The following is an 18,417-nucleotide window of genomic DNA, read 5'->3' as shown; positions in this document are numbered from 1 at the left end:
CTGTGGACTCCGGTTTGATCTCAGCCCCAGGTCATGTCCATGTGAAGTTTGAACATTCTCCTCATGTCTGCATGGGTCTCAACCCCACAACCCAAAAATATGCTGGGGAACCCCAATCGAAACTTCACAGGTAAGGGTTTGTAATGCAATTGCCCAGAAGCACAACTCCCTCTCTGGGCAATCGCCTTCCTCTGGGAACCATCCGAGAATCATAAACTTTGAATGGTTCCGACAGGGTTACACCAACAGCTACTCCGATAAAGTTAGAGAAATTAACACCTCTTCTAACGTCTGGGTAACTTTGTAATGACCTAAACTGACCCATACACCCCTGAGCAGCTCACCCTCTGACTTACTAGCCCCCGAACGGGAAGCGCACCCACCCACATGTGACCCCTCCCCCTCCACGGGCCCAACTCTCAACCCCACACCCATCTGAAACCCAACACCGCCACAATCTGACCCGTGCCCCTGAGCTGCCCCACACCCCTAAGTCAACTGCATAGCCCCCAAACCCAACCCAACATCCCCTGGCCAGACCCAAGCCCCCATAACCTGACCCTCGCAACACCCACACCCCCACTCTCCCTGGCATGCCCAACTCACCAAGTGCTGTAAAAAGGTGGGTGGGTTCTCCTTCTCTTCGACAGAGCTGGACTTTGGTGCTGGATGTCAGGGCGAGCTGCACTACATGGATCGCGTTGGTGTGACGTGTTGGGCGAGATAGGCCCAGAGGAGAATTGACATATTTGGGCACGGAATGGCAATCCGAAGCTGACTGTCGCTCCGAGCAAGTTACGGCCCCACTGTTAAAAGCAATGCCCGAAGAATTTAATGTGTTCAGCTTACGTAAAATACCCATGGCACTCAATGGCTTTGCACCAAGTATTAGCTTGTGAGTGGAAATATTTTGCAATGAACCCCAGTGCTGTCCTTTACGGATCTTGAGGTCCATCAGCTGAGAAGAATTGATGACCGGGTTTGTAACTTGTGGCACTTCTTTTTGTGCCTAATGTCTCTATAAATCACAACAATTAGCCAGCACACCAGGGACACCCCAAAAACAGCAAATGACAATGGAGCATTTAATAATGTAAATGTTTCATCCAAAGTTGTGAGTCGCTGCCCAAAATGCCGTGCAGATGGAGTTCCCATCAGCCTACATTCCCAGTGCTGACCTGGGAAGAATTCCTGGGGTCAGCTTAATAGAATATTGTGAGGTAGTTAGTGCACGTCAGCAAACTAAACAAGAGTTGATGGTCAAAGATCAGAAATTATGGGTGGGATTCTCCGATGGCGAGTCAGAATGTTCGCGCCGTCGTGAACGCCGCGTGTTTTACGATGGCGCGAACAAGCCTCCGGCAGCATTGATTCAGGCCCCGAGAAGGGGCCAGCAGCGGGTCCGCAAGAAATGCGGTGGGAGTGGCGCCAGAGTGGTGCCATCATCGCGCGATGCCCGGACGTCATTTTATGTGCGTGATGCGCGCACAGGCCCCGACACAGAGAGATGGCTGCGCCCCGCCATGCCGCTCCCAGGTTCCGGGACAATGACCTGGAGACACTGCTGGACGCAGTGGAAGAGCGGAGGGCGATCCTGTGCCCAAGACATGGCCACCGGCACCCGGCCAGCACAGTCTGGCGCAACTGGCATGATGTGGGCATTCCCATTAGCGCTGTGGGGCACACCCCACGTTCTGGAGAGCAGTGCCGCAAGAAGCTCCATGACCTCACAAGGGCAGCCAAGATAAGTACCCTGGGAGTTCCCCCGGTCCACACCCCACCCCTCCCTACCCCCCCACCACGTGTCATGCCCCCTCCCTGCCCACGCAGGGGGGGGTGGCACATGGGCACCACACCCCCCTTGTGAGCCGCCATAGCATGGTGCCCAGTGCTGCCCCCCCCCTCCCCCTCCCCAGTCATAATGTTTCCAACATCTGCGCATCTTGCTGCTGACCGCCTAACTCTGATGCTTTCCCCCCGCCGCAGGATAAGACAGCCCACAACCATCGTGAGCATGGAAGAACCGGAGGGGGATCACCTGTTCTGCACCCCCTCACCGTCCACGATCAGTGGGCTCTGGACCTCGCTGGGGGAGCTGCCACCTGGGAGGTAGCGCCATGCCAGATCGGAGGCGCAACACCAAGTTAGACTCCCCTGCCTGGCTACACTCCCTCAGTCCCTCACCTCCCCCTCCCCCCTCACTCTTCACCCCCTCACACTGCCCCCTCCACCCCCCCCCCCCCCACTCTCCACCCACTCACATCGCCCCCTCCATCCCCTAACCGATGCATTTGGAAAGTCAGGGAGTGGCAAAGGGAATGACGGCCGCCTTCCAGCATATGCAGACACAGTTGGCGGAGTCCACCTGTCAGGGATGGCGTACCCCCTGAGCTCCATCGCTGCGAACGTTCAGACCCTGGTCGATGCCACAGCGGGCCTCCAGGACTGGCAGTGCGAGGTGTCTGTGGTGCTACAGCGCTTGTCTACGCTCTCATCACCGTCCCATAGTGAGACCCAGGGGCCAACCAGGCTCCCCGAGGGAGGAGGAGGTTCTGGTGGCCGTCCCGGTGACTCATGCAAGGGAGGTCCCTGAACACTCGGACTCCCCCCATTCCGTCCCTGGTGCATCTGGTGGGCAGCAGGCAGAACAGGGTGGCACCACGCCATTCAGCACACCCGCCGAGCAGCCTGGCCCATCCAAGCCGGGCCGCCCCAGGTAACGCGTGCCAACGAGGAGCCAAGTCGCAGGGCAGGAGTCGCAGTAGACCTCCTCCATTCCTGCTGTACTGTCTGGGGAAACACCAAGGCGTAGTGGTAGGGCCCGTGAGGCAAAGAAGTTAGACACGTAGTAAGTTGGCACTGGTGCAGGGCACAGCTTAGATATAGGGGCTAGGGCATTTGTATGTGAATGTCATGATTAAATTCACTGTAACACCAAACCTAGATGTCTCTGTGCTATGTCCGGTGCCTGAGGGGTCGTGAAGGGGACCGAGTGCGCTGGGGCCGAAGTTCGGTACAACAGTGAGGCCGGGTGTGTGTTTCCCCCCCCCCCCCCCCAATGCCCCCATCATCCTCAGAACACCGACGCCAGCTACCCCACATGGCATTGTGATGGAGTGTCCGTGATGCACACAGGGACCACCCAGGTGGAGGGTGTAGCTGTGGCCATGAGTCAGACATTGTCCAATGATCCGGAGCTCACAGCTCATCGCAGAGCGGGTTGTCATCAATCAAAATGCCACTGATTACACCCGCTTACACAAGCAACTGTGTGAGACCATCCCATTGTGCCGCAGGTTTAAGGTGCTGTGAAAGTGGTGGCGTGCGAGCTAGGGTTGTCGGATGATGCAGGAGGTGGGGGTGTTGGGTGGTGCACTTGGGCAGAACGGTGGTGCAAGTGCCTTGCTCAGCGATGCCCTCCCCCTAGTTGGTGAAACGTATGGCACTCGACGCCTCGCGCGCTCGCTTGCCAAGCCGGTGGCGTCGTGCAGCCTCCCGGCCATATCCAGCCCCCATGTCGCATCTGTGCCCCACCCCCTCACCATCCTCCTCCTCCTCCTCATGTACAGATGTGTTGCCCTCATTGGGCTTCCCCTTTGCCTCCTCATCCAGGACATCGCCCCTCTGCTGGGCTATGTTGTGCAGGACGCAGCAAACAACAACTATGCGACCGACCCTCTCTGAATGATACTGGAGGACCCCTCCAGAGCGGTCCAGGCACCTGAAGCGCATCTTCAAGACGCCAAAGCACCTCTCGACAACACCTCTGGTTGCTGCATGGGCCTCATTGTAGCGGGTCTCTGCGTTGGTCTGTGGCCTCTGTACAGGTGTCATCAACCACGACCGCAACGGGTAACCCCTGTCGCCCAGCAACCAGTCCCTCAGCCAGGGTGGGGTGTCCCTCGAACATGGCAGGGATGAAAGATTGTGCCAGTATAAAGGCATCATGCACACTGCCGGGGTACTGGGCGCACACTTGCATGATCTTCATGCGGTGGTCACAGACCACCTGAATGTTCATGGAGTAAGTCTCCTTTCTGTTCATGAACACGTCCCTGTTCTCCGATGGTGGACACATGGCAACGTGCACCCCATCAATCACCCCCTGGACCATTGGTATCCTGGCCACGGAGGCGAATCCCGCTGCCCGGGCATCCTGGTGTGCGGGGTCCTCTGGAAACTGGATGAACCGGTTGGCGATGGTATACAGGGAATCGGTGACTGCTTGGATGCACCGATGCCTGGGAGATACCGGACAGGTCCCCGCTCGGCGCCTGGAACACCCAGCCGGGGTAGTGGGCGTACCCAAGGTCAAGGCGTGTGGCCACGCGGGATGGCGACGCCAGTGGCCTTTGCCCATCAGCATGACCTCAACTTGCAGGCATGGCTTCGCCACCGGCCCGCTGGCATGTCGCTCTCGCGGAAAACTCTTCCCCCCCCCGGAACACAGAGGCCCCCTGACCCGGACCCCCCTCCCCCAGAACATGGCTGTACCATTCCCCCTCCCATCTACCCGCCCCCCCCCCGAGCCTGGCGGCACCCTTCCCCAAAACCCCCCACCCCCGCCAGCACCGGCCATGGATGCCACAACATGCTGCCTCCGAAACCGCCGGCCACTCACCTCACTCTGCATCGTCAGCCAGTCATGGTAACTGAAGAACTGGGATCCTTTTCCATAAAAGCTATAAAACACTGGACAGTGGAAGGGGAGCAAGAATGGAAAGGCTGGTTTGTTTTCCCTAAAGTTAGTGAAAGGGCAGGAAGGAAGCCGCTGGGGGGAGGGGGAGGTGGTGAGGGGTGTGCGGGATGGCACATCCTTTGAGGGGTGCCCAATGTGTTACAGGGATGCGCCTCCAAATATCGTATCACCCTTTTGTGCCTCCCAAACCTACCCCCCACTTGCCTCACCTCTCTCCATGCCTCCGCCTCCCTCAACCCTTTCCCCCAAGGCACCTGATCCCCCACTGTGGTAACTTGAGGCTGGTTACTTGTGGTAACTAGGGGCTGGTTAGCTCACTGGAGGGGCTGGTTAGCTCACTGGAGGGGCTGGTTAGCTCACTGGGATCGCTGGCTTTTAAAGCAGACCAAGCAGGCCAGCAGCACGGTTCGATTCTCGTACCAGCCTCCCCGGATAGGCGCCGGAATGTGGCGACTGGGGGCTTTTCACTGTAACTTCATTGAAGCCTACTCGTGACAATAAGCGATTTTCATTTTTCATTGAGACCACAAAGATGGTAATTGAATGTGTTGTTTAAAAGAAGGAACTTCTTAATATAAAGAAGTAACAAAATTTAACAATAGCTAACGCAGCCGAAAAGCAATAACCATGAAACAAGGAGCAGTAGTAAAACAGGTCTTGCTTACAGGCACCCTCTTGCAGGTTGAAAAAGTGCCCAGCCAAAGCTCGCATATGCTCAGTACCCTCAACAGACGCCAGAGAAGTAATGACATAGGAAAAAAGCTCATAATAACACTCTGTACTCAAAGCGACACTCTGTATCACCTCCCCAAGGCAGGACTTCCTTCCACGGAGGGTTGCGAGTCCCACTCTCTGCCTCTTAAGGCCACCCACAGCGTAGTGTGCCTGTGTGGTAGCCTTTTTTAAAGCAGGATAGTGGAGGTGGGGTAGGGGAGTGTAAGCCATGCACCTTCCCCCGCAGTAGAATTCAGCCCATTTGCCTGTTTCCTTTCATTTGTCTCCAAAGTTTATCTGTTTGTGCTATTCCATGAGTCATTGCCCTGTTTCACTGTTTCAAATGTAACTGTAGTGAATCTGTGGCTCAGACTGGTGCAGATATTAATAGTCCAGCGAAATTTGAAACAAAATGGAAAGTGAATGATGTTCTGTTGAAACCCAAGGGAAAGAAATGCTTATAACTATAGGATTAATTATAGTTACATACTGGTGTGTTGCACATGCATTACCAGTAGAGTTTCCATGGCATTTTTTGCAGGTTTTTAAGCTTAGGTTAGCAACTGGGCGTCACAACGATGTAAAATTAAGGGAGATGGTGCTCTCAGAGATTACCTCTAGCAGAAACCCGATGGGCCAAATGGCCTCTTTCACCACTGTGACATTTGACACTCCTTACATAGAACAGTACAGCACAGAACAGGCCCTCCGGCCCTCAATGTTGTGCCGAGCCATGATCAAACCCACGTATCCACCCTATACCCTATACCCGTAACCCAACAACCCCCTCTTCACCTTACATTTTAGGACACTACGGGCAATTTAGCATGGCCAATCCACCTAACCTGCACATCTTTGGACTGTGGGAGGAAACCGGAGCACCCGGAGGAAACCCACGCACACAGGGGGAGGACGTGCAGACTCCACACAGACTTACTTGCCTGGCCCCCATCATCTGCAAGTTTAAAACCAAGCACTCCTTATTCAGGTAATGGTAGCTTCTTACAAGATCCTGAAGTAAATGAAAGGCCAGTAAATTGATTTTGAATATCAGAAGACCGATGAGGCTTTTTTCCCCTTTATTATTGAAGATTATTTTGTCATTTGTAGCAGAGTGTGTGGAGCCTGTTGAGAATGGGTGGGGCGACAGATATATACAATGGATGCAAGTTTTCTCCCATGGCAATGTTTATGGTTATTTCGATATTACAGTGCATTATAAGAACTGGAGAGTTGCACATTTCTTTCTCCACTCACCGCCATTCATCTACTGTCCTTTTTTGAAATTTTCTAATTAGTTTAGCTATTCATTCCTAATTCGTACCGTATTATTTTCCTTAAAATGTCTTTTTTTAAGTCCCCTTTTTCCTCCTCTTTTCCTTCTTTTGGAATAGAACATAGAACAGTACAGCACAGAACAGGCCCTTCGGCCCTCGATGTTGTGCCGAGCAATAATCACCCTACTCAAACCCACGTATCCACCCTATACCCGTAACCCAACAACTCCCCCCCCTTAACCTTTCTATTAGGACACTACGGGCAATTTAGCATGGCCAACCCACCTAACCCGCACATCTTTGGACTGTGGGAGGAAACCGGAGCACCCGGAGGAAACCCACACACACACAGGGAGGACGTGCAGACTCCACACAGACAGTGACCCAGCCGGGAATCGAACCTGGGACCCTGGAGCTGTGAAGCATTTATGCTAACCACCATGCTACCGTGCTGGAATGTGGGGGAGATTTCAGAAAAGGTCGAGAACCCATTTGTTGGAAACTGGTTTTAAAGGGAAGACTTTGAAACAATTCAGAGTTGAGAATCTTGACCACACCAAGTCTCTTCTGTGTAAAAAACAAACCACTGCAACATAGGAGAATGGAGTTTGAATGTATCTGCCGATTGCAGCAATTGTACAACAACCCCTCCTTTAGAACAAAGGGGTTAAGAGGAGATTTAAGGATTGTGAAGTGTTTTGATGGTGTAGATAGGGAGAAAATGTTGCCACAGGCACGACGGTTTGCTTGAAAGGATAGTTGGAAAACCTGAAGGTGAATCCTTGATGAAAACAGCTGAGAGAAAGCATTCATTTGGAAGGAGATTTTAAAGTGTGTATTTTTCAGAGTGGAATTTGGAAAAATGCATATTACAATCATCCAGCGGGATATTTGAGGAGAAATGCATGGAAGATCGATTGAGTGGCATCTGCCATTTGGCTGCAGAGTGGGGTGTGTTGTCTGATCACACAGTTAGCCAGTGGGTTTAAAGGTACCATGGGCGCGATTCTCCACGGGAGAATGGGGGCGAGGAGCGGCCTCCGAGGCCGTCTTGAAACTCGGCCGAGTTCACGACGGCCCTCCCGATTTTTCCCGGGAGCGGAGAATTCCGCCCTGTATGTTTTCTGAAGTCCTTGTGGCATAAGATAGATTTTGCAACCTGTGTTATCCTAAACCAGACACAGAGTTAAGAGTGTTGGTGAAAAGCAAGGGAGAAATGAGTAGAATTTCTTTATACATTGTGAGCAGTTATGATCTGGTATACACTCCCTGAAAGGGTGACAGAAGCAGATTCAATAGTAATTTGCAAAATGGAAATGGCAGGACTATAGAGAAAGAAGAGGGAAGTGGGACTAATTGGATATCTGCTGTAAAGAGCTGGCAAGGGACAACGGGTTGAATGACCTTCTGTGCTGCATGATTCTCAGTACACCTGCCCAAATTCAGACATAGATAACATTGTTGGTTATAACATAATATTAAAAATTGTGGAAGTAAAATGCTCAAATTCCAGTAATAAACACACATTCTCCAGTTCAGTTGCTTCCTGTAAGTATTGATTTTCCCATCCATGCTTCCTCTGAGTCACAGAGCTCCAAATGTAGACTAGGATCATGACAAATGATTAAAATGCTCTCTTCTGAAGCATTAATTGAGACTCCTGGGAACAAGATGTTATCCAGATGTGCCTGCCAATGAATAAATTATACACATTACACTATTGAACAAAATTAGCCACATATTTCTGATTAATCTTGCGTGATGCATGGGTTTCTGCAGCTGACTCAGAATCTGGTCCAAATTTTCTGCCACCATTATGGCCCAATAAATAGGAACTCTGCTGTAAAACCTATAATAAACCAATGATTGATTTGTGCCTGTCACACAAACCCCAAGTTTGTTGACACTAATGGTTCTTGGGAGGACTGATACCATCTTTGTTGTAATGGGTCCGGTTTAGCTGAGATGGCTGGACAACAGGTTGGTGATGCAGAGCGTGGCCAACAGCACGGGTTCAATTCCCGTACCGGCTGAGGTTATTCATGAACCTTGTCCCTCGCCTGAGGTGTGGTGATCCTAAGGTTAAATTGCCACCAGTCAGTTCTCCCCCTCAAAGGGGAAAGCAGTCAATGGTCATCTGGTGACTTTACTTACTTACTTTGCTGTAATGTAGGAAATGAGACAGCCAACTTGTTACAGGGCAGGTTTCAATGAGATACTTGACTAGATACTCCATTTATGACATTAGCTATGGGCTGAATATTGCTCAAACCACAAAGGCGAACATCCCTGTTCTCCTTCAGAATAGTGTCTGGGATCCTTTTACACCCATTTCAGAGGGAGGATGGGTCTTATCCGAAGCATGGCAGCTCTGCCACCCTCTTCTCAACTGGAGTGTCATCCTAGATATGGAATTTGGAGTGGGATCCACACCCACAATATCGCGGCTGGGAGGTTAAGCGTGCTACTGCTGAGCAATGTACACTTTGCGAAGTCGCAACGGCCGAACTGTGCATGTCTGTAAATATCACCAAGCCACTCACCCCTCCCACTAGTCAAATCAAAATGTCCAAACTGGCATTACTCAAACTAAAACACCCAGCTCAACACCAGTCAGTCCGACTTTCCACGCCCAGTATCAATCCAACCATCATGCTGTTCAATTGCAGCACTCTAACCAATTTGTCCAGTTTAACATCCACCTTTCCTAATCTTGGGCGGGATTCTCTGGTCCCCCAGTCACGTGTTTCCTGGCGGTGCGCTGTTCGCTGGCGGTGGGATTCTCTACTCCTGCTGTTTGTCAATGGGATTTCCCAATGAAACCACTCCACACTGCCTGTAAACCTGTAGGCAGGGATGTGCTGCAAGCGGGAAAAGAGAGTCCATATGACCAGAGAATTCCGGCCATTTATCCTCCCTTGGCATCTTTGCCAGTGCATTACCGGGCACTTAATTTCCAACATTGTCACCCATTTAATTAGCATCCATTGAATGTTCATTTTTCCCTTAACCTTCAAAGCCTTGCTGAACTGGCCAAAAAGAAAATCCTGGTTTAAACTTCTCTGTATGCTACTTAATATTTCAGATACCTCACTAATGCCACCCTTACGCACCTTTTCTAAACGACAGCAATTAAACTTCTCTAATCTTCCGTCAGACCGTTCTCTTTGCACCTGTTGCAATGCATAAAAGCCTTTCAGCACCCAACTATCAAGTTAGCTGGACCTTGTTCATTCCCGGTTAATTTTGGATGCCTCTAGAATTCCAAAATGTGCTGGCCCTGGGATCAGAAAAGTGCACAGGAAATAATTGACTTTCTTTTTCACTTTTTATTTTTACATTTTTGCTTGTTAGAAATGTAAAGTCTGGAAATGTAAATTACATGTGTACATATCACTTAAACAACAAGATGCTGGAGAGTGGCTGGAGTATTTGGTGTTCACACCAAATGTTTATTGTATCTCTCTCTATATTTAATATGCTTCCCCATACCCTACATGCTGGGAGAGAAAATGGTGGTTTTGGCTGGTCCTGCAGTTTCCATGCCGCTTGGGGCTGGGGGAAGGGAAGGAAAAGGAAAGGTCACAGTGTTAGAGAATGTCATGCTCGTGGAACCCCCCGACCTTGACCCAGACCTTGATGTAGGGGTTTGCACTGTGTCAGCATTCACATGGACTCTACTGGCAAGGCAAAAGTTTCCCCACCCCAGGAAGGCTGACACAAGGCCAGGATGTTCATTTATTTAATGTTTGGTCTGGAAGTTGGCCTGCACATCCTGTTTGCATGTGTGCTGCTTATTTCTCTTCTCCAAGCCGTCAGATTTGTTATGACCACAAGGGGAGAGGTGAAATGACTCCCCTATTCTCATACTCCACAGTGACCATCCATTGGCAGTGTACAAATGCGGGGATCCCAATCTCGAGCGGCAGACAATGTTACCGCCCCAACGGCTCCAATACATCCATCCTCCATGAACAGCAGCTGTTGACCCAGAAACAGTGGTGTTATGAAAACCTGCCAGCAGTTCCTCCCAGTGGGAGAGAATCCCGATGGAAAGATTCACCTCCCGTTTTCCAGTCGATCGAGCAGACATTTGCCTCACGTTGGAAATTGTGAGCCCATGATACATCATTTAAAAGAAGAAAAATATTTTTACCATTTGAACCTTCTGTAGTTGTGGATGGAGTTTAGAATTAAATGATGAATTGATGAGACCCAATGCTGAAATTACACTATAGTTGGCTACTTCCAACAACGATGTAAGTTGTCAAACAAAGAGCCACTTAATCTTGTCAGGTTTCTTTTCTCCATGTCGAGAAACCCCATCGATTGCTTGCTGTGTAGAATTAACGATGTGGAGTTTGCACATTCTCCCCGTGTCTGCATGGGTTTCCTCCGGGTGCTCCGGTTTCCTCCCACAGTCGAAAGATGTGCACGTTAGGTGGATTGGCCAAGATAAGTTGCCCCTTAGTGTCCAAAGATGTGAGGTAAGCCACCCACAATCCTGATTTGGAAATATATCACTGTTCCTTCACTGTGGCTGGGTGAAATTCCTGGAACTCCTTCCCTGACAGCACTGTGGGTGTACCTACACCACATGGACTGGAGCAGTTCCAGAAGGTGGTTCGTCACCACCTTCCCAGGGTAATTAGGGATGGGAAATGAATGCTGGCCTGGCCAGTGACACCCACATCCCAAGGATGAATATTAAAATGTAGAGGGGCTGGTTTAACACAGTGGGTTAAATAGCTGGCGTCCAATGCAGAACAATGCGCAGGTTCAATTCCCGTACCGGCCTCCCTGAACAGGCACCGGAATGTGGCAACTAGGGGCTTTTCGCAGTAACTTCATTGAAGCCTACTTGTGAAAATAAGCGATTATTATTATTAAAAAAGCAAAAAAAAATTGAGGGGTGATTAGATAGATGTGTATAAGTTTATGACAGGGTTAGATAAGGTAGACAAAGAAAAGCAGTTCCCGTAAGCTCTCGGTACAAGGACCAGGGACAGAGATTTAAGGTTTTGGGCAAAAGATAGAGTGTGTGGCAGAACTTTATTGTGCAACAAGTGGTAGCGACCTGGAACTCTCTGCCTACGAGAGAGGTGGAAATGGAGATCAATGATTTCACAAGGAAATTGGGTGGGCACTTGAAGAAAATAAAAGTGCAAAAGTTCAGGGATAGAGCGGGTAATGGGACTGACTGGCTTGCTTTCCAAAGAGCTGGCATGGAGTTGATGGACTGAATGGCTTCTTTCTGAGCTGTTATGACTCTACCTGATCACAAACAGCCTTTGAAAAGACAAGGGAGAATTTTAAATTACTTAACATCAACAGGGGCTGGTTTAGCTCACCGGGCTAAATCGCTGGCTTTTAAAGCAGACCAAGCAGGCCAGCAGCATGGTTCGATTTCTGTACCAGCCTCCCCTGACAGGCGCTGGAATGTGGCGACTAGGGGCCTTTCACAGTAACTTCATTGAAGCCTACTTGTGAAAATAAGCGATTATTATTATTAAAAAAGCAAAAAAAAATTGAGGGGTGATTAGATAGATGTGTATAAGTTTATGACAGGGTTAGATAAGGTAGACAAAGAAAAGCAGTTCCCGTAAGCTCTCGGTACAAGGACCAGGGACAGAGATTTAAGGTTTTGGGCAAAAGATAGAGTGTGTGGCAGAACTTTATTGTGCAACAAGTGGTAGCGACCTGGAACTCTCTGCCTACGAGAGAGGTGGAAATGGAGATCAATGATTTCACAAGGAAATGGGTGGGCACTTGAAGAAAATAAAAGTGCAAAAGTTCAGGGATAGAGCGGGTAATGGGACTGACTGGCTTGCTTTCCAAAGAGCTGGCATGGAGTTGATGGACTGAATGGCTTCTTTCTGAGCTGTTATGACTCTACCTGATCACAAACAGCCTTTGAAAAGACAAGGGAGAATTTTAAATTACTTAACATCAACAGGGGCTGGTTTAGCTCACCGGGCTAAATCGCTGGCTTTTAAAGCAGACCAAGCAGGCCAGCAGCATGGTTCGATTTCTGTACCAGCCTCCCCTGACAGGCGCTGGAATGTGGCGACTAGGGGCTTTTCACAGTAACTTCATTGAAGCGTACTCGTGACAAGCGATTTTCATTTCATTTCATTTTTTCAATATAGTAGCCACCTGGAAATTGAAAACACATTCTCGCCCATCCATTTCACACCAGAAGAACCACTGCCTTCATTTTAAATTGGGCCACCTTTTACATGGCTAGGGTACACATCGTAGACATCGCCTATTTATATTGCAAATGTTTAAGGACCCAAATGCCTTTTTCAGGAATTAATCAAGTCTACAATAGACGATATTGTATAAAAAACAACAGTCTGCAAATGATGGAGTGGGAATAGCTAAGAGGGAGGGAGCAGGTGGGATTAGGAGCTGCTCCCGGCTACACCACTGGCTAGTTGGTTTTGACCAACAGTGAGACACTTGGCAGTTCCGGCTGGTGAAGCTTTATGCTAAACGTTCCAAAAGCTTAACTGGCTGAGTCTGTGATTGGACATGAAAGATCCATGTAGTAAAATGATGGTGTTCTTCAGTGATTAAGTCTCACTATAGGAAGGATGTGATTGCACTGGAGAGGGTGCAGAGGAGATTCATCAGGATGTTGCCTGGGGTGGAGCATTTGAGCTATGAAGAGAGGCTGGATATTCTCAGGTTGCTTTCTTTGGAGCAGAGAAGGCTGAGGGGGTACCGGATTAAGGTGTATAAAATTCTGAAGGGGTACGGACAGGTGGATAGAATGCAGCTGACTGGCTTAATTAAAGGATCAACAACGAGGGCGCATGATTTTAAGGTGAGGCAGAGGAGGTTTAGAGAGGCTTTGAGGAATGTTTCGCGGCAGAGGGTAGTGGGAGTCTGGAATTCTCTGTCTGGCAGGGTAGTTGAGGCAGGAAACTTCACAAGCTTTAAAAATTACATGGTAGAGCATTTGAAATTTCATAATATTCAAGGCTATGGGCCAAGTGTTGGAAAATGGATTAGTGTAGATTTGGTGTAGTTTTTTTTCTCTTAAATTTAGAGTACCCAATTCATTTTTCCAATTAAGGGGCAATTTAGCGTGGCCAATCCACCTAGCCTGCACATCTTTGGGTTGTGGGGACGAAACCCACGAAAACACAGGGAGAATGTACAAACTCCACACGGACAGTGACCCAGAGCCGGGATCAAACCTGGGACCTCAGCGCAGTGAGGCCACAAGGCTAACCCACTGTGCCACCGTGCTGCCCTGATTTGGTGTAGTTTTGTCGGTGCAGATTCAATGGGCCAAATGGTTTCTTCTGTACTATATGATTCTCTGACTGTGAAATCTTGCTGTATACAAAATGCTTCCTTTTGTTCCTACCTTACTGCACTCCACTGGCTATGAAATAATTTGGGATATCCTGAAGTCATGTGAGGCACTTTCTTTTTTGTTATTTTGTTTAGGGGCTTCTGCTGAACTTTGGGTTGGCTTTATTGGTGGTTCTTTAATTGATTATTGAGGTGCAGAGCATTGCTTCAAGTCCGTCATTTATTGCATATCCCTAGTTGCCCATGAAAATATGGCCCTGGGCCTTTTTTTACTGCTGTAAATAAAATGCAGGAGCTCTACGGTGCTGTTAGGTAAAACTTTGACCCAGTGACAGTGTAGGAATGGTGATATATATCCAGATGAGGCTGCTAGGTGACTTGTTGGTGAACCTGGAGGTGATGGTGCTCCCATGCACATGCTGCACCTGTCCTTCTAGGCAGAGGGGATGATGGATTTGGGAGATGCTACCGAAGGCGGTGTTGATTGGAACGCTGTTATGGCTTGAATAATCATAGAATTCTTGCAGTGCAGAAGGAGGCCATTTGGCTCATTGAGTCTGCGCCAACCATTCGAAAAACTCCCGAGGCCCAAGCCCCCGCCCTATTCCTGCAACTCCACCCTGAGGGGCAGTCCAGCATGGCCAGTCCACCTAACCTGCACATCTTTGGACTGTGGGAGGAAACCGGAGCACCCGGAGGAAACCCATACAGGGGAGAATGTGCAAACTCCACACAGACAGTCACCCGAGGTGGGAATCGAACCCGGATCCTTGGATCTATGAGGCAGCAGTGCTAACCACTGTGTCACCATTGGAAGAGGTTGGAACAATGTCTGAGGGTACACAGCAGTTGCAAAGGGAAGAGGCAGAAGGCGTGAAGCCCACAGGAGGCCTTAACACACTGATGTGTGCAGACTAAAAACCTCTGGCCTGCAGTTTAATGAGGAGCAGGGGTTGGGATTGTTTATCCCGCCAGCCTCTTTCTCCGATGCACCCCCACCGACAGCGGGATTCCCTGTTCCCGCAGCCGGCCAGTGGGGTTTCCCAGTGTGCCCCCCCCCCCCCCCCCAGCTGTCGAGAAATGCGCGGACGTGTGTGTGTTGCCGCTGGGACAGAGGATCCTGCTGACAGAGAATCCCGCAGAGGGTGTGAGAAGTCTGAACTTTACCAGGACACTTTTAGTGCTTTGTTAGTGCTTTGCTCCTGGCTGCACCCTATCTCCAGATCTCACACTTCCTTGTCCTAGGCTATTAAAGCAATGGTGGTTCTCAGGCTCATTCTAGGTTGCAGCAGACGGTCTTTTCAACATTAGTCAATCTGCTATGTATGTGCCTCAAGAAAGTGATGAATGTGCTCTTTGCCAGTACCACCATCTTCATCTCTGTGCTTTGAACATCATGAAGCAGGGAAATGGTGTATTATAAATGGTGCACTTGCAGGTTTTCCGACATGGTTATCATTTCCCTGCCTCTAGTAACATCCTGTGTAAATATAACCGTAACTTCTCTTTCAGAGGGAACAACATGTCACCTGTAGAGACCGAACAAGAAATTCCAGACATATCACAGGATTCCAGTGAGGTATGTGGCAAACACTAAAACCATCAATATTCACCACTTGGGATGGTCTTGGGCTCATCTTGAATTCTGCTGACGATATGCTACCTATCACCAATTCCATTCACCTTGCTGAGCGACATTGGCTCTTATTCCACCAATGCCTCAAACTTAAAATTCTCATTCTCGTGTTCCAATCCCTCCCTAACTCCGTAAACTCCTCCAGCCCTGTAACTTTCCGAGAGTTCTCTAACCCTCCAACCCTGGCCACTTGTGTATCCCCAGTTCCTTCATCTCATGAATATCGGACAGACCTGTAGGCCCTTTGCTCTGGAATTTACTCTTCAAATCGTCCACATCTTTCTCCTTTAAAGTTTACCCCTTTCACCGAGCATTTGGGTCACTGTTTCTAACGTTTCCTCCTTTGGATCAATTTCAAATCATTGTCTGAATATGCTCCTGTGGACTGCTTGGGACTCTGTTAAAGATGCTATATAAATGTAGTATGACCCCAGGCCAGACCCCTACAGTGGCTGCGATACTGGACTGAAATCCAAATATTTTAGTTTATTTTGTAAGATTGTGCAGAAAGAATTCTTCGCTCCAGGAGTGATTGCATGAAGAAATGGGAATTTAGTATTTTAAAACAAAACTTTATTATTAACACAATATTAAACTCTTTAACATCATCCTCAAAAATAGCTTACAATTACCCCATGAACAATACCACTAAAAACAGTAAATACATTAACCGTAATTATTATCTCTATTCCCACCAAGAAAGGAAAAACATACAGCTCTCAATTCATCCTTACAACCCAATGGCACAGATTAATACTTTCTTTGCAGAACAGATTTGGCTCCTGTTAGAACCCCTGCAGACTCTGGCTGGATGTTTCAAACAGATGTTTCATGGAGGCATCAATTGGCTCACTTTAGTTCTACCAGGGCCACTCAGCTCCTGACCTCATTACACTCTTGGTTCAAACATGGATAAAAAATCTGAACTCCAGAGGTGAGGTAAGAGTGATTGTCTTTAACATCAACTGGCTTCTTTCAGCCTCTTCCTTGTCCTCAGACAAGTCTGCACAGCTGTAAATACTATTATTTTAAAAAAAATCATCCAACTGTGAGAGCAAAATACTTTGCGCGGAATTCTCCGCAAGGCCCAACGCCGTTGTGAAACCTGGAGAGGTTCACGACGGCGTCAGAAGCCTCTCCCGGCCCCCTATTCTCCACCACCCAGGGGGATAGGCGGGCCGTACCGGGAAACTCGGCGGTCAGGCCTTGTCCCTGGCTTCAAGGCCCGGCGCGCCAAGAATGACGCCGCGGCGGTGCCTAATGACGTCAGCCGCACATGCGCGGGTTGTACAACTGAAACCCGTGCATGCGTGATTGCCGTCTTTCCCCTCCACCGCCCCGCAAGATGTGGCGGCTTGATCTTGCGGGGCGGCGGAGGGGAAAGAGTGCGTCCCCTTGAGATGCTGGCCCGACGATCGGTGGGCACCGATCACGGGCCAGTCCCCTCCTGAGCACGGTCGTGGTGCTCGATCCCCGATCCGCCCCCCCCTAGGCCCCACACTTACCTGGCGCGCCACGTTCACGACGGCAGCAACCAGGTGTGGTTGCCGCCGCCGTGAACAGGTGGGGAACGGCAGGTCCGGGTCGGAGAATTCACGGCGGCCCGCACTTCTCCGAGCGGCGTGTCGGAAAACCGGACATGCCATTTTTGGGGGGGGCGGGTGGGAGAATAGCAGGAGGTGCGGGAGCGGACCTCCCGCTATTCTCCCACCCATCGATGTTGCGGAGAATCGCGGCCTTTACTTGTGGTCAAAAGGGTAGCCAGATCAAAGCTCAACTCAAAACCTTTCTCAAAAGGTCTAAATGCCTTAGCTCTATCCAGCAATGACATTGTCTGCCCAAGCTGGAAAAACACATTAACTCCCAGGACCCCCCTAGTCAAACAACAAGCATCAGTGGCTAGGCTTTTTACTCTGTCAATTTCATCTCTGGCTCCTAAAAAGCTTTCTGGTCTTGCAAGACAAGATTCTTTGAAAAACATGACTACTGCAGTCAAACACACTCTAATCCAGCCTTTGAACCCTTAAATTGCCCAATGTTTATAATCCAATATATCTAAAATCCTGCATTGGTCACAAATGCAAGTTGTTGCAAGTATGACCCTTAATTTCTTTGAGGTATTTCTATGTAATACAAACATTAATATGATGTTGTCTTTATAATTTTTCAAACATAGTTTAGAATATAAAGTCACATGTGTTTTCGCATCTCAAGTGCTTTCTATGTCCCTGCTCACTCTCCCCTTTTGATGAGTAAAATGTTGAATCCTTGGAAAGTCCATAATTAACTAAACATACCCCTGGTGAGAAAAAACAATGAGGAACATGGTTGAATTGCTTTATTACACGCTTAATAGTTGGGTTTGGAGAAAAAAATAAAATAAATCTTTTGTATAAATCAAAAGGTGAGGGAAAAGATATTTCTTTGCTGATGCTGTTAAAAATATCCTTGCAGTAAGAACAACAAACATTAGATGCTGGTTTTGGAAATGTGCTCATTGTGTTTCTGTCTGTTATTGTTGATTGTGGCTATATTTATGCTCCAGAACCTACCCCACCCCTAGCCAAGTTGCTCCAGTTCAGCTACAACACTGGCATCCAACCAGCAATGTGGAAAAGTGCCCAGTGATGTCCTGTACACAAAATGTCGTACAAATCCAGCCTGGCCAAATACCACCCCATTTCTCTACCCTAGACCATCAGTAATTTGATCGAGCATGTTGTCAACAGTGTGGAAAGGCACTTACTCAGCAATAACCTGCT

At 49.0% G+C, this 18,417-nt stretch overlaps 1 protein-coding gene across 9 annotated transcripts in view; it reads left to right on the top strand.

The window, feature by feature from the left end:
- The window catches only part of fam13c (family with sequence similarity 13 member C), a 170,329-nt gene that overhangs the window by 47,332 nt on the left and 104,580 nt on the right, over positions 1 to 18,417 (top strand). For 8 of the 9 annotated variants that reach the window (XM_038821992.1, XM_038821986.1, XM_038821987.1 and 5 more), the window contains one exon: positions 15,532 to 15,598. The exons of the other annotated variant lie outside the window; for it this stretch is intronic. In XM_038821992.1, the coding sequence (XP_038677920.1) occupies positions 15,532 to 15,598 (67 nt within the window). The remainder of the gene's footprint in view (positions 1 to 15,531; positions 15,599 to 18,417) is intronic. 9 annotated transcript variants of the gene reach the window in all.

Source organism: Scyliorhinus canicula, chromosome 16, assembly GCF_902713615.1.
Source record: "Scyliorhinus canicula chromosome 16, sScyCan1.1, whole genome shotgun sequence".
NCBI lineage: Eukaryota > Metazoa > Chordata > Chondrichthyes > Carcharhiniformes > Scyliorhinidae > Scyliorhinus > Scyliorhinus canicula.
This window is presented reverse-complemented; position numbering and strand designations above follow the sequence as displayed.